Below are 14,033 nucleotides of genomic sequence, written 5' to 3' on the forward strand. Positions count from 1 at the left end.
CATGCTGGCCACATGACCTGGAAAGCTGTCTGTGGACAAATGCTGGCTCCCTTGGACTGAAACCAGAGATGAGTGTCACACCCCAGAGTCAAATTCAACTGGACTTAACTGTCTGGGGGTCCTACACCTTTACCTTATCCGGCACTGGAACTGAATACATGTCTTTACATCTATGGAGCACTCAACATGCATTTGGCTAAATGCAAAAAACAGCAATTGGATAGCCATTTACCAGTTGCTCCTAAGAAGGGGGAGTGACTATATTTAGCTTCCCAAAATTCAGTGCATAAGAGAAGCCACTTACACAGTGTCCTGGAAAGTTGTGGTGTTCTTTTTTGAAATAATAATAATTCTGAAATATAAATGCTTTGCATGTGTTAGTAATTCCTGTACAACAAGCCTCAAGGGGTGTACCAGCTGAAGGTTCCAAAATATTGAAGGCATTACACCCCCCCCATATAATAAATGTATACCATCATATGCATCATGGATTTAGAACACCAATTTGAGTTCTTGTTTGAACACAATTTCTCCACATCATAGAACTTTTCTGAGGTTGCAACTAATCAACCAGAGACTTAAAAAGTAAACTCCTCTATTTATTAAATGTGTTGATATGGGTTCATAAAAAAACATAAAGAGAGTTTTATACACTTTATTAAAAGATCCATAAAATAAAATAAAATAAACATAACAATATAGAAGTAACATAGTAAAATGAGTTGCATTATGCACATCTCTAGAAAGCACAAACAAGCACTACAGCAATATAACTGTGGCAAAAAAGGAAAAGATATTCAAAGCGTACACCCTGTTGATAGCAGCTGAAGGGATGACTTGTTGCCAGCTTGCTACGGATATATCAGAACAATCTGAATCCGCACCACAGAGGAACCAGGAACCTAAATGCTTTGGCTGGCAGCCAGTTCTATGGGTTTCCATAAAGCTCACTTCCATTTAAGTGTATGCAAGGCTGTCGCCAGGCATTCAAGCCAGCACCCGCTAGTTTGAATAGTGGCTATGCCTTCCCACGGAAAGCTATGGGAAGGAAAATCTAGACATGCACATACCTCAAGAGTGCCGGCTGCATGTCATTTTTAAACCCCATTATACTCTGACTACATTTCCCCTCTAAAAAAAATAAATCAAACCCACTTCTTTGAATATATTCCTTGCAGTATAATTTTAAAATGTCTGAATAGCTTACTTTACATAACATCCAATAATATAAAAACAAAAAATAGGTACATGCTCTTCTGGATGTTACTTTTTCATTATCTGGAGTTTTGGGATCAGAACCTCACATTTCCCTTGCGTGGAAGTTTAAATCGAACTGAAATCAGGCGAAGGTCTTTCGGGTTTCCTCCTTCACAGATTTCTGCTGCTGCCAAAGGGCTGTTTTGTGTCAGAATTGAAATTTCAGTCTGAAAAATCAGGGGTTTTGTTTCTGAAAACCTGATTTGGAACACAAGAAAGCAACTCTTGAAATTTTAACTTTCTAAAAAACAGCAACAAGGCCTCAATATTTTAATCTTCTACTTCTGAGTTTTGGGATTTTAATTGGCTTCTGAATTTTGGTAGAATTTTATTTGTCTGGGTGAACAATTTTATGGCTGCAAACCTGGCACCTCTTGAGGTTTGTGAATTTAAAGGTGGTGGTGACCCTACCCCACCCCTGCCATCATTTGATGAATGGCGATGTCATCCCCTCAGCTGCTAGGATACTAGAGCCATGGCAACAAAAATCGTTAGGCTTCCACCACTATCAAATAGCATCTGTGTACAGTAATAAAGATCTGGAACCTTGAAATTCTGTGTCAGGTAATTTCCCTCTGTTGTGTGTTTGGAAAAAGACCACTTGGTTGTCATTGTTTCAGTTGTTGTGTTGTTGGCTGGCTGTTTGGTTTTGGGGAGGCATGTGCCTTTCTGAATGTGAAGGTCACTAGCAAAAGGTTTTGTTTGGGGTGCCTGCCATGACACCCCTGGGCTGTTCTGCCATCCCCATCCTGAAGCAGTTCAATTTTAGAAGATCCCTTCCTTCAATGCAACAAATAGAGACTTTCTAAGGCTGCCCCACATTAGCTCTTTATCAATATGCTTCTTAAGGCCATTGCATAGGGGTAGCTTTGCCTGGGACGTGTGTGAACACAGGACAATTCTTCTCCCCATGCTCCCTGAATCTTATGTAAGAGGGGAAATCAAGCTGCCCCCCCCCCCACAGTAGGATGTCACTTCCTTGATACTGGAATTTATCCAAGATAAATGCCTCCTTTCTTATAAGACCTTGCTGAGATGCATGTTCTTTTTCCATGCATCTACGTCATGTGCAAAGCTGCCCTTAGTGCTTTGGGCCATGGAGTGCACAGTTCGACACTGTGAGCCTCTCCTATAACATGGGTGTTTTAATCCATACTCAATGCCTTGTGGGACATCTTTGGGAGAAGAGAAGACTAAGGAGTGAACCCTACACAAATCCAGAGTGGTGTCCCTAAGATGGTTGGGTGGTGCCTGGTATGCCTCCTTCTGGCAACTCCTGCAGCCAAGCAGGTGCCAAATGTATTGCTCTGCTTTCCTTTGGACCATATCAGTGAGGTCAAGAGGGAGGGGTCTTGCTGTCTGGGCAGACGAGAACCTTCACATACATTGCCCAGACTTGCGCCCCGAGGTGGTCACTTAGGTGCTGCTAATACAGCAACCAATCTACCTCCCCGAAGGTGCACTCTTGCATTGTCTCTCAAGACAGATGAGGGTCAACTAACCAACCAGGCTGCGGGGGCATGTGTATCCTGAAGTGGGGCCCCTAGCAGTGAAGACGTGGCCCTAATGCCTATAGCACCGGGCCACAGTTTCCACTGTGAGTCTGGCCGATGAAGCTGTGCTTCAAGGCCACCACCTACGCTGCAGTACCAGCCTGCCTGAGCATTCTGTCTGTTGATCCATAAGCGCCAATCCCTGTCCACCAGGACCTATAAAATCTTTGCCTTGAGCTTGTTCTCCTCCTGAACAACTGCCTGCATCTCATGCTTCCATAGTGGGAAGACAGGCCCACCTCTTACATGGCAGAAACAAAGGCCTTGTTCACATGCCACCCTTTTAAGACGTGGCTTTGTGAACAGCATTACCCAAATTACAGGCATTTTACTCTGTTAACTAGCGTTGGGACAACTTTACCTACTTTACTCTATACGCTGCCAGCCTGACACTCACTTGGGGTTAAGAGGGTATGCAGAAAGCCAATTGCCAATGCAGCCCAAGTGAAGACGTGGCTGTCTCTAGTACACTACCCACTTACGCAAGAGAGAAGAATTTATACCACAGAACCACCACTCGGAAATCCAGGGGTACAAGGGAGAGGTGGAATACTCCTCACTGTGGATGCTACATCTATCAAGTTCTTCATGTGGTTGGGCATGAGCCTCAGCAAGGCAGCCCTTGGAAAAGTCACTGTGAAATCTACACTATCCAAGATCCCTAATGTAGCTTCCCCTATCAAAATCTCCCCTCTGCCAGTGGGATGATAGAAAATTAGGATTCAAATTTTTGGTAGTACAAGCAAAGCTCTCTGAGGAAGGGATGAAGGGTTTGGGCCTCAAGATAGTTGGATGAATAGCATGAGGATTGCCCAGTTATTTGCCTGAACATACTGGGTTGTATCCATTGTTCGTTCTTGTCCAAGTAGGTCCACCAATTTCAGTGGGTCGACTCAGAGTAGAACACTGTTGAAGACAATCTTTTATCTGTAGGCAGGCCCACCTCCCATAATATTGCATTGTCAGTCTCCAACTTTCCTTGCAAATGCCTGAGCATGCCCTACTATTCCTGAATCCACAAAGATCCTCCAAGTAAAACTGCAGTTATCTTTAATACATGCCAAAGTTCTAATATAATCCATAAACAGACGCCTGTGTTGCAATATAGACAAGCTGAACAAAATAGCACAACACGATGGCCACTAAACACTTTATACACTAACACAAATGATCAGAAACTGCAACTGTAGTCTCTAAATCTTCACCAGTCACGGTAGAATAATTCAAAAGTTTGATATATACATAATCTGTCACCAAATATCGCCAGAACAGAGTTTCCGGACAACCAATCTGTTCCTTCCAATGCTTCATCAACCAATCTTGATCAATTCTTCATCAGACAGACTTGTAAGAATTAATGTGAGAAGGATGCAGTTCAATTCAGCTGGTTAAGAAATTGAACGAAACAGATTGGTTTAGAGACTTTGGTTGCAATTTCTGATCATTTGTATTAGTTTATAAAGTGTTTAGTGCCATTGTTATTGGCCATCGTGTTGTGCTATTTTGTTAAGTTCTAATATAGCCAGGTGGGTGAGGAGATAGAATTACTTTTTTAAATATCTGGAGAGTCAGAGTGTGGAGGAGACAACAGTTCAACCTATGGCTACTGGCCATGGTGGCTACATGGCATCTCTGTTTAGAGTCTGTGTACAGCTGTGGACAATGGGCAAAGGGGGCTGTTCAACTTATGCCCTTCTGGTGGGGAGGCTGTGTAGGCTAACTGGCCCTTTGGTCTGATTCAGCTCTTCTGATACCCAGTTTGTGCGGGTGACAAACCACTTTAAAACCTTTGCTGGTGACCTTTACTTTTAGATTAAGTGTTGTTTCCTATTGTGTGTGTGTTTTTCTTATTTTCTTTCAGAGCTGCAGGTTGGAAATGAGCCGGTCTCAGTCTGCTGTATTTTAAGCTATATGGCAAACTACGAAGCTTGTACAATAGCAAAGCAACAGCACGCGTTCAGATAAGTTTTATAGCAAAAAATCTCTTCCTTTTCAAAGCCTTAGTAATCTCTTTTACAAACTTCTCCTTGTATTATTACAGACTTTTTTTTAATATATTCAAAATAAGTTCCAAGGATTTCTTTCGTGGACTATGTACATAAGTGCAAAAAAGATGTGTCTTACACATTCGTACACCAACTGAATCAGTTTAACTGCAGCATATTGGTTTCTTCAACACTGTTATAGGGTCATTCCACAATATTTTTGTCTCCTTTTTATGTACAGGTTGTTTCTTCCCATATTGTCCCAGTCATGATTTTGATGTAAAAGGCTTTTAACGATATAGCTATGGTGTTTGATTTTTGCAGTATTTTTTTTTATTAAAAAAGCTTGTTTAATTATGAATTCACTAGTGTTGAAACAAACAGCAGCACCAAAAAAGCTTATACCATCAGAATCTGATCAATTTCTTGCATTCAAAAAAATGCTGCTGAATGGCTGTGTAACCCCATTGGTTGCACAACTCTGAATCTGGTAATTTAATCTGGTGTTGTTGTTTTACAGAAGAATAAAAATCTTAGGCCGGGTGCAAAAACCTACGGACCTTAGCCCGTAGCTCAAGTCCCACTGAAAGCAACACCCTGGGGATTTGTTGTGGCTGAAATGTAGCTCTACATACAAATTTCCTTTTGATTTTTGTGAAACAACACTATACCAATTCCTGATCAAATTCTGACTTGCGTTTTCCTACATTTGTTTCAGCTCTAGAGTATGTGGAAATAGAATAAAACCCCAGGAATTCTATGATAGTCTTTGTATCATCCAGGAGAAAAATACGGTGGAATAACCCGAACTCACACAACAATTTCTACAAGCTATAAAACCTGACTCTAAATCCATGTGTTGTAAACTTTTTGACTGAAAAAGTGACATAAAAGACACAAATCCAGCGTTCACATGGGACTTTGGGATTTTAAAAATATTCAGTCATATCTTTCTCCGACAGTATCGAACTGTACCTTAAACGAACCCATACTGTTACACATTACTTTTTTTTAATTTACATGTGAAAATTTCACAAATAATGTATACAAAGGTAGCCATGTTGTAGTTTTGTTGCCATAGCAACAACAACTTAATATAATTAGTTAACAATGAATCTATCATTGTAGGAGTTACATACAAAGTTACTCTTTTTGTCTGTTTGTTCTTAAACTGTAAACTATACAAACTAGTTATGGACTGTATTTATTTCTCTATATTTTGACATGCGGTTCAGTGTTGTTTTTAGAAGATAACTAAATGAGTTGAATACATGATTTAAAAATCTTAAACATTCTCAAACTCTCCTTCAAAAATCAAATTCATTAGTTACTAAAGATATATAAAGATACACACACACACACACACACACACACAGTGTGTGTGTGTGTGTGTGTGTATGTATACATATATGTGATAATGAAAACAAAATCCTTAAAAACTAACAATAAAAGTAATGGAAAATAATGCAACATGAATAACCTGTTGTAACCTAGTAACAATGTTTTCTTAAAACTCTATTTACAATTATTTCACGCTAACAACTAATAAGTTTTTTTCTTTAAAAAAGTTATTACAGTCTTTAACATACAATATATTCTAAGGCCTTAATCAGGCACATGGTAAGAATCAGATCATTAGCATCATACATCCTTTCAGGAGGAACAGGAAATTAGATTTTCCTCATAAAGTTGCACTCCCCCCCCCCTTTTATGGATGTGAAATGTATTAGGGATTTAAAAAAGAAAAGGATAGCTCCAATTTTTTAAACCGTTCTGGGTACTAAAGTGTCCTAGAGATAACTGCTGTATTAAGTAATAGGCAAAGTTGAGAATGAAATAGGAGGAGGTCAGCATAATCTCCTTTCCAGATCTGATGGACCTACAACATTCAATATTTGCCGTTCGGTTTTTGTAGCTAGCTAGCTGGGCCATACTAGAACACAAAGGCTGCCATCCTGAACTCGCTCGCAGTTGTGGCTAAACTGCACTCAAGTAGTGACCCCTCTGAGGCCCGATTCTCACTTAGGGTTTCTTTTTGCCAGGCACACACTGGCTCCCACACCTTTCCCCTCCTGTGCTCAACAATATATTCACAGATATAATGGCCTGAGGCTGCAATCCTAGGCATGCTTTCCTCAGGACATGCCCTGCTGAACAAAAAGGGGACCGACTTTCCCAGCAAATGTGCACAGGATTGAGCCAAGCACCAGGTGGTCCGGGTAGTTGGCTTCCTGATGGATCTGTAAGCTGCCTGGATACAAAACCCCCCCAACATCAGCCTTGCAGCTTGCAGATCTGTTGTTGAGCAAGCTGAAAGATGGGCAGTAGGCTAGTTGCACGTGGCCAACAGCCCCCCTGCCCGCCCCCACTGGTTTCAAAACTGAGTTTCAAAATATTTGGTGACATGGCACAAGGAAAAAGGAAGAGAATAAAACTAACCCCACAGCATGCGTTCAAACTAGCCCTTCATATCCGGCCTGTGCGCTTGCACTTTCTCAGACAAGATGCCTTGTGCAAGGACACATGTGTGGACCTGACTGGGAGATCTGATAATGGGGGGGGGGGCAAGAGGAGTCCACATTGGCAAGCATGAGATTCTGTGGCTCTGCAAGAGGTGGAGCAGGCCAGCCAGTCCCAGCAGTCCACAAATGAACTCTCAAAGTGCAACATGCAGTACATGGCAGATTAAAGAATATTTGGGAGTGTTCAGAAGTGGAGGATGTGGGCTGGTTGAGGGAAAGGTGGGCAGAGAGGGGGGGGGATTTATGTAGATACAAAAAATGACACCATTAAAAATGAAAAACCCAACCCAAACCCCTAACAAGTTCATATTAAAAATGAATAAAAATATGATTATGAAAAACCATGTTCCAATCCTCAAGAACACTCTACTTAAAAAACAAAATAAATGGAAATCATTTCAAGAATCCCATTGTACTATAAATCCCTCTTTCATTGTTTTTGTGGATGTATCTAGTATGTTTTAAGCTTTTCTTTAAAAACACCTTTTCATGAAACAACTAACCTCCCCCCCCCTCAAAAATGATCTATCAGCTTTTTCATTTTCCCTCTGCAATGACCCGTTTTACTCAAGTTTCAGCATTTCTTGCATATTGTTTGCATAAGGCTGAGAGGAAATGGGCACATAGACACTGAAAGCAAGAGAGAGAGTTTGCACGCAGGCGTGCGAGATGAACTTGGGATAAATTTTAAAAAGAACACATAGGTTTGTTGAACATGGGAAGCTTAGAGAAAGTTGCTGAAATTATACTGATTCAAACATTACACACATCTCTGTACTCAAATAAAAGATGAGATTTCTTGTGTTTGTTATTTCACTTAGAGTCACCAAGTAGTTCAGTGACTATAGTATAAAGAATGCACCTATCTAGGATTTTATAGTCTGTCGACTGTGTTTTCTTTCTTTCTTGAATAAAAAAGTCATTGCACAACAAGCCTTAAATAGTGCTACCCTTACAATAGCATTTTTTAATTAAAAAAACCCCTCCCAACCTCCCTGTTAAATTTGGTGACATTCCCAGTGCTTTAAAAGCCGTGCTTGTCTTCCCTCACTCCACAAAGCTTTTCTCTTACAACAAACACTAACTCTATTTTTGTAAAAAAAATATATAAAAAATAAAATAAAATAAATGTTGTGGCACCTAAAATAAAGCAGTCTACCCTGAAGACGTATCACTGCACCTCTGTATTAGAAAGAGTGCCTGCGTGTCCATGTGTGCAGGTGTTAAGTTTATCTGTGGTGTGTCCAGGGGTGCAAGCATTGAAGCGTTGAGTGTGGTTCTGGTGCCTTGTGCCTGGGGAGTGATGCCTGGTTTGCTGTGGTAGCCAGCAGGGAGGCTTCTCCTCCTCCTCCTCTCCTCTGGCTACCAAGGTTTGCAAAAAATACAAGCAAGGTGTTGTGCCCCTTGTGTGTTAGATTTTCAGTGCTTTAAAACTGTGTGACATGAATGCTGTAGAAACATTTTAGGCTTACATTCTGTGCACATCTATGCAAGATGCTTTTAAAAAATATATCATTCAAAGAAAGCAGGAGTGGGTAACATCGAAGGGGCAAGTTTACATAAAAATCCATTTAGAGCACTGAAAACAAACACTGAACATCCTTCCAAATTCTAACGCTAACACAATCATATATATATCTATAGAAGTGTGTTTATACATAGGTGTCCTTTCTGACTAGAAGAGATCAGGTATGTTCTCTGTTGAGGCACTGCCACAGGTTGTGCAAAACCCATCATTATTTTTTTTAAATATACAAATATTTTCATATCCAGGAAGTACTGAAATCCACTTTTTTCTACTATGTTACAGAGCTGGGAAACAAAGTCAGCAATGAACAACAGGTTGGCCAGTTATATGGTTATGTATGGCTCTTTTTTTTTTTTTAGGCAACTCTGGACTAAATTTTTCCAGGAATATGCAAAAGAATTTTGTATGAGATAAATGTGTAATTTTTTTCACCTCCCCCTGATAGGGCCTAGACCTTTTAAGACCATGGAAAGTAGCACCAAAATGACCCTTTGCATTTGTTTACAATTGTTCACAACACAATTGTTCACAACACAACACATTTTTTTGCAGGTATCAGATTTCATGGGATTTAAACTTTGCTGAGGAAGCTCAGTTCATGGATGGCAATTCAACAAACCAGGCATTTAATTCTTCTTTGGTTTTCTTCTTTAGGGCCAAATTTGAACACATAAGATAATACATTGGCTTCCTGAACATCTACGGTCTCCTTCTAAACACTGTATTCACAGTCAGTATCAGACATAGAATCTGAACTCAGCTCCTTAACCGGCATTGCAAGGATGTCAAAACATGGTTCCAAGCACACACCCAAAACAGTGATGTCTTTGGAAGAAACATCGGGATGAATTGAAACCAAACTATTTGGTCTGTCTCCTACGTTATTCTCTTTCCAGAAATCACTATAAGGCTGCTCCCTCAAGAGCAATCCCTGCTCCCATCTGCACAAAGATACAACCTAATGGAGGAGTGAGGCTGCAGTTTGGTACTACTTTCCTGGGCTAAGCATGGGATGTGGAGATGGGCTGCTTACATTTGAATGGAAAATTTATGTGTGTGTTTTTCTGTTCTATATCACAATGGGGTCTGAAAAATAGCAGAATACTTTCATCTCAATGGCAAGAAAACCTCATTTTCCATAAACTGGTCATACTTCTTGATGTCACTTAAAAAAACCCCATGTTGGTAAACTTTCAAGATATGTTGTGCACCAATTGGAGCTTAAAGTGGCACTTAAAGGCAGAAATCTCTTTTGCCAGGTGCTTTTCTGCCATCTTGGCCTTGTGGGCTTGACCCTGTTTCGATCCATTTCACTTTACATTCCCCCTTCCTGAACTGACAGCAAATCCCTTCACAACTTTTGCAAGTATTGTTTATTTTTATTAATTTATTAGAGACTCCATTTTGGAGGGAGAGTCTATTTTTCAGATGGAGGTTTCTAAATAACTAGCCCGATACGAATCTATATCTGAACATTCTTGTCTCTTGCTTTTTTAAAAGCACACCATTCCTGTTTCCCAGTATAACATTCTTAGCTTGTCATTCTTTTTTTTTTTTTTTAAAAAAAAGGAAAGAAAAAAGAGGAGAAACCCATAACGACCACAGTATATGAAAATGTAAGACATTATGATAATGAAAACCCCCGGTGTTGAGTATACTTGATAATGATGTACATCTTTTCTTCTTTTGTCTCTCCAAACAAAACAATAATAGACTAGGATGTAAACAAAACAGTAAGATAACACTTTGAAAACAGACAAACATTTATCCATCGAAAATAGAATAATAAACCAGTAAGTCCACTGTGCAGGAGGACACTTTCTCTTGATGGTAGTCAGGAAAAAAATATTCTTTTTTAAAAGTGTGTTAAAGTAAGATGTTATAAAAGTCTATTGTTATAGTTCTCTACTTACTTCTATGCCTTGTATAACAGAGTGCTGTTTTGTTAATTGTTTCTCTATAGTGCTTAAAAAAAAGTCTGACATTCCCATGGACCAGTTTTTGGTTAACATGTAGGCTGCAGTAGGCTTAGTGTAGATGCTGTAGAGGAAGAAAGGATGGGCATATATACACAGAGAGCCCAGAGGCAGCTTCCCACCAAAGAGAGGAAAGTCCAGTAACTCCATGATTTCAGGTTCATGATTCTGACATAGTTTGCTGGAATGAGAGAAAGCAAACAAGTGATAAAAGAGAGACTCGAAAAGAACACAAGAGCCCTGCTGGATCAGACCACAGCTCAGTGGCAGAACATCTATTTTGCACCTAGAAGGTGCCCTGCTCAATTCCTGGTATCTCCAGGTAGGATTAGGGTTGTCCCTTCATGAGAACTGCCAGTCAGTGTAAACAGTACTGAGCTAGATGGACCATTGGTGTGATTTAATGTTTGATGCTTAATTGTGTTTTTATATCTGTTGCAAGCCACCCAGAGTGTCTGGGGCAACTCAGTCACATGGGTGGCATAGAAATAAAAATAAAAGAATAAATCTGAAATGGGTCTCAGTCCAAGGAAGGCTGAGCCATGGGGTTCTTCCGAATGTGCAGATCTGGTTCTCAGTCTGCAGGAATGACTCTGGTGTGAGATCCCAGTGTGCCATGGCTGAAGGGAGAACTTCAGATGAACTTACTTTTCCGTTGTTTGCTTCTACATTTGTGACACAAACATGCTGCTGTTTAGTTCATCTACTGATAACTGGGATATCTGCAATGAAAATGGAAAAGAAGATTTCCTGTTAAAATATTTCCTTGATACTCACCCTGTCTGTTCACCACTCAGTCATTTTAAAGGAAAAAGTACAATTGGTTTGGAGAGTTGATAAACACAACCCCTAATCCCTGATAATGTCTAGGGTGACTCAGTGGATAAAATGATGGATAAATTATTTTCTTCTCTGGCAGCTATAAAAAAAGGTGCCAATGTCTATATATCCACTCAATCGCTTAATTTTGAGAGGCCATGGCCGTGGACTTGCTGAATATTGCTTTTATGACATGGGTATATGTCTGCAGTTAGAGAGTTGAACAACCCACACTATTGGGTTCGAAACTGAAAAGGTTGCTTGGTTTTTTTAATGTTGCATATCTATAGGAATGCTCTCCATATACCAGAATAAGAAAAGAGTAAAATAACATTAGTTTAAGCATTAGTATGCTTAAAATTGTCCCTCCACTACTGTAAGATGGGTGCTTGTGTTTAATTGTAGCTAGAGGCTCAGTATGGTTATTGGCACTCCATAACAAAGGGGGCGAAGAGGGAACTTGCTACAGCAAATCCCAAATGAGACATTTGCAATGCATTGAGTATACAACCAGTGTTATTATTGTCATGCATGCAAGGACTGCATCTGCACTAAACCTTTGCCTAGCTCTTTCAAAAAAAATGAATTTATGCAAAGCATTCTGGATTTCTGAAGCAGCATCTGGAACGTTTACGGTTTTGAGAGCAATTCTTTCTCCATTTCCTTATAAGGCAAAAAGATGGTTGCACCTAAATGCCCCAAAGTTATATCAGATTATATATATTAGAAGAAGAAAGATGGAACTTCCTGCTGACACAATATATATTAATGGTTGGGATGGGTGAGTGGAAGAAGCGACCATCTTTTCCCATTCAAAACCATTATTTATTATTATTTTTAAAAACTAATAGTTCTTTTTTATTTCTGCTTTCTATCTGGGCAGAAACACTTCAAAGAAGAGAACCCTGATGTGATGCTTCTGTTTCAGAACACAAAGCAGAAGAGACATGAATGAATCTATCAAAGATTAAAAATAAACAAACCCCACATTGTAGCTCAATGCAATTTCCCAGCACAGCTCAGGTGATCAGGCAGGGAATGCTTCTATTCTTCAAGTGCTTCTCCCTGTCAGACTTGACCTTTGATGTGACGGGGTCCTCCTCACCCACTCCACCAATCTCCTACTTCTAGAACCACACCTACATCGCCCAAGAACTTCATATTCCATGGGATGGTGACCCCTTAGAAGGGGGAGGGGAACATAAATACTTCTAATGGCATGTCTGCTACAGAGATGCCACTGACAACACTCCTCACAAGATGAATGCTCTATGTGGGCATTTTTGTAGAATTGCTTGTTTAATTCCATTCATTTAGCGAGAATTATTTACTGCTTAATAAAATAATAATATCTCTAAGCGGTTTACCTAAAATGGTAGAGGGAAAAAAGTATTTTAAATTTTTTAAAAATGAAACCAGACTTTAAAAACAGTTGGCATCTCTCTGTGTTGGGAGACAATGGAGGAGTGCATCTTTGGGGGTGAGGTCAAGCTATTGGGACGGTTGCATAACATTATCAAAATATAGACACAACCATCAGATTTAAAAAGAAACAACTTTGCATAATAAAATGCCTGAGCAACCAAAAAAAAAAAACCTTATCATGGGGGTGCTACTCATGTTAAAAGTCTCTACATTTGCACCTGTGGTCATGTGAAAAAGAGCACCCCACCCCTCACAAACACTCCCCCCCCCCGGAGACCTTTAAAGAGACAGCTGTTAACTGTTGTGACTCCACATGAATGGCCTCGGCAGGTGGGTGCTGGGCAAACAGTTAACAAGGATGATGATGCCATGCCCCACTCCTAACCCCCTTAACTGCGAAAAAGGCACTCTGCCCCATGTGAGTGTGGCTCCTGTACAATATCTGAACATTGCAAAACAAAGCTATTTGAAAGGGCCAAACCTGATTGGCTGTAGCAGTTGCAGCGAAAGGAACGCTGGTGGCAGGTGATGTTGCTGCAGAAACAGTGGTGGGCGTAGCACCGTGCATCATGGGAACTTTTTTCAGTAGGAAGCCATGGAAGCGACATAACAGGAGGGCGGAGCATTTTGTGTAACCACGGTGACGTGTGGTGGGGCAGGGAGGATGCGTGCCGGGGGTCACAGTGACAAGCCATGGTGACGTCATGGGAGGAGACATCAGGGGAGGGCGGGACCCAGCATGCAACCACAGTGCAAAGCAAATATGGTAACAGGGAAAAGGGGGAGGGGAGGTTGAAAAATAAAAACAAAAAAGAGAAAAAAAGAGGGAGGGGAAAAGCCAATTACAATTGTAATTAAGGAAAAAACCAAAATATTCTCAACACTTAGTAAACATTTATAAGCAGAACAATGATGTATAAGACTCTGGGTGGGGGTGGCAAGTTTCCAAAGATGGGTGGAAGGAGAGC

At 40.3% G+C, this 14,033-nt stretch overlaps 1 protein-coding gene across 9 annotated transcripts in view; it reads right to left on the reverse strand.

The window, feature by feature from the left end:
• Positions 1-641: 641 nt before the first annotated feature.
• Positions 642-14,033, reverse strand: part of MBNL3 (muscleblind like splicing regulator 3) — a 123,253-nt gene continuing 109,861 nt past the window's right edge. For 7 of the 9 annotated variants that reach the window (XM_083422669.1, XM_083422671.1, XM_083422672.1 and 4 more), the window contains 3 exons: positions 13,547-13,641; positions 11,470-11,543; positions 642-11,002 (listed from right to left, as the gene is read on the reverse strand). In XM_083422669.1, the coding sequence (XP_083278795.1) occupies positions 11,487-11,543; positions 13,547-13,641 (152 nt within the window). In that variant the 3' untranslated portion in view covers positions 642-11,002; positions 11,470-11,486. The remainder of the gene's footprint in view (positions 11,003-11,469; positions 11,544-13,546; positions 13,642-14,033) is intronic. The other 2 variants (XR_014507011.1, XR_014507012.1) reach the window with 1 other exon arrangement.

This window comes from Podarcis tiliguerta, assembly GCF_965153285.1.
Source record: "Podarcis tiliguerta genome assembly, chromosome: Z".
NCBI lineage: Eukaryota > Metazoa > Chordata > Lepidosauria > Squamata > Lacertidae > Podarcis > Podarcis tiliguerta.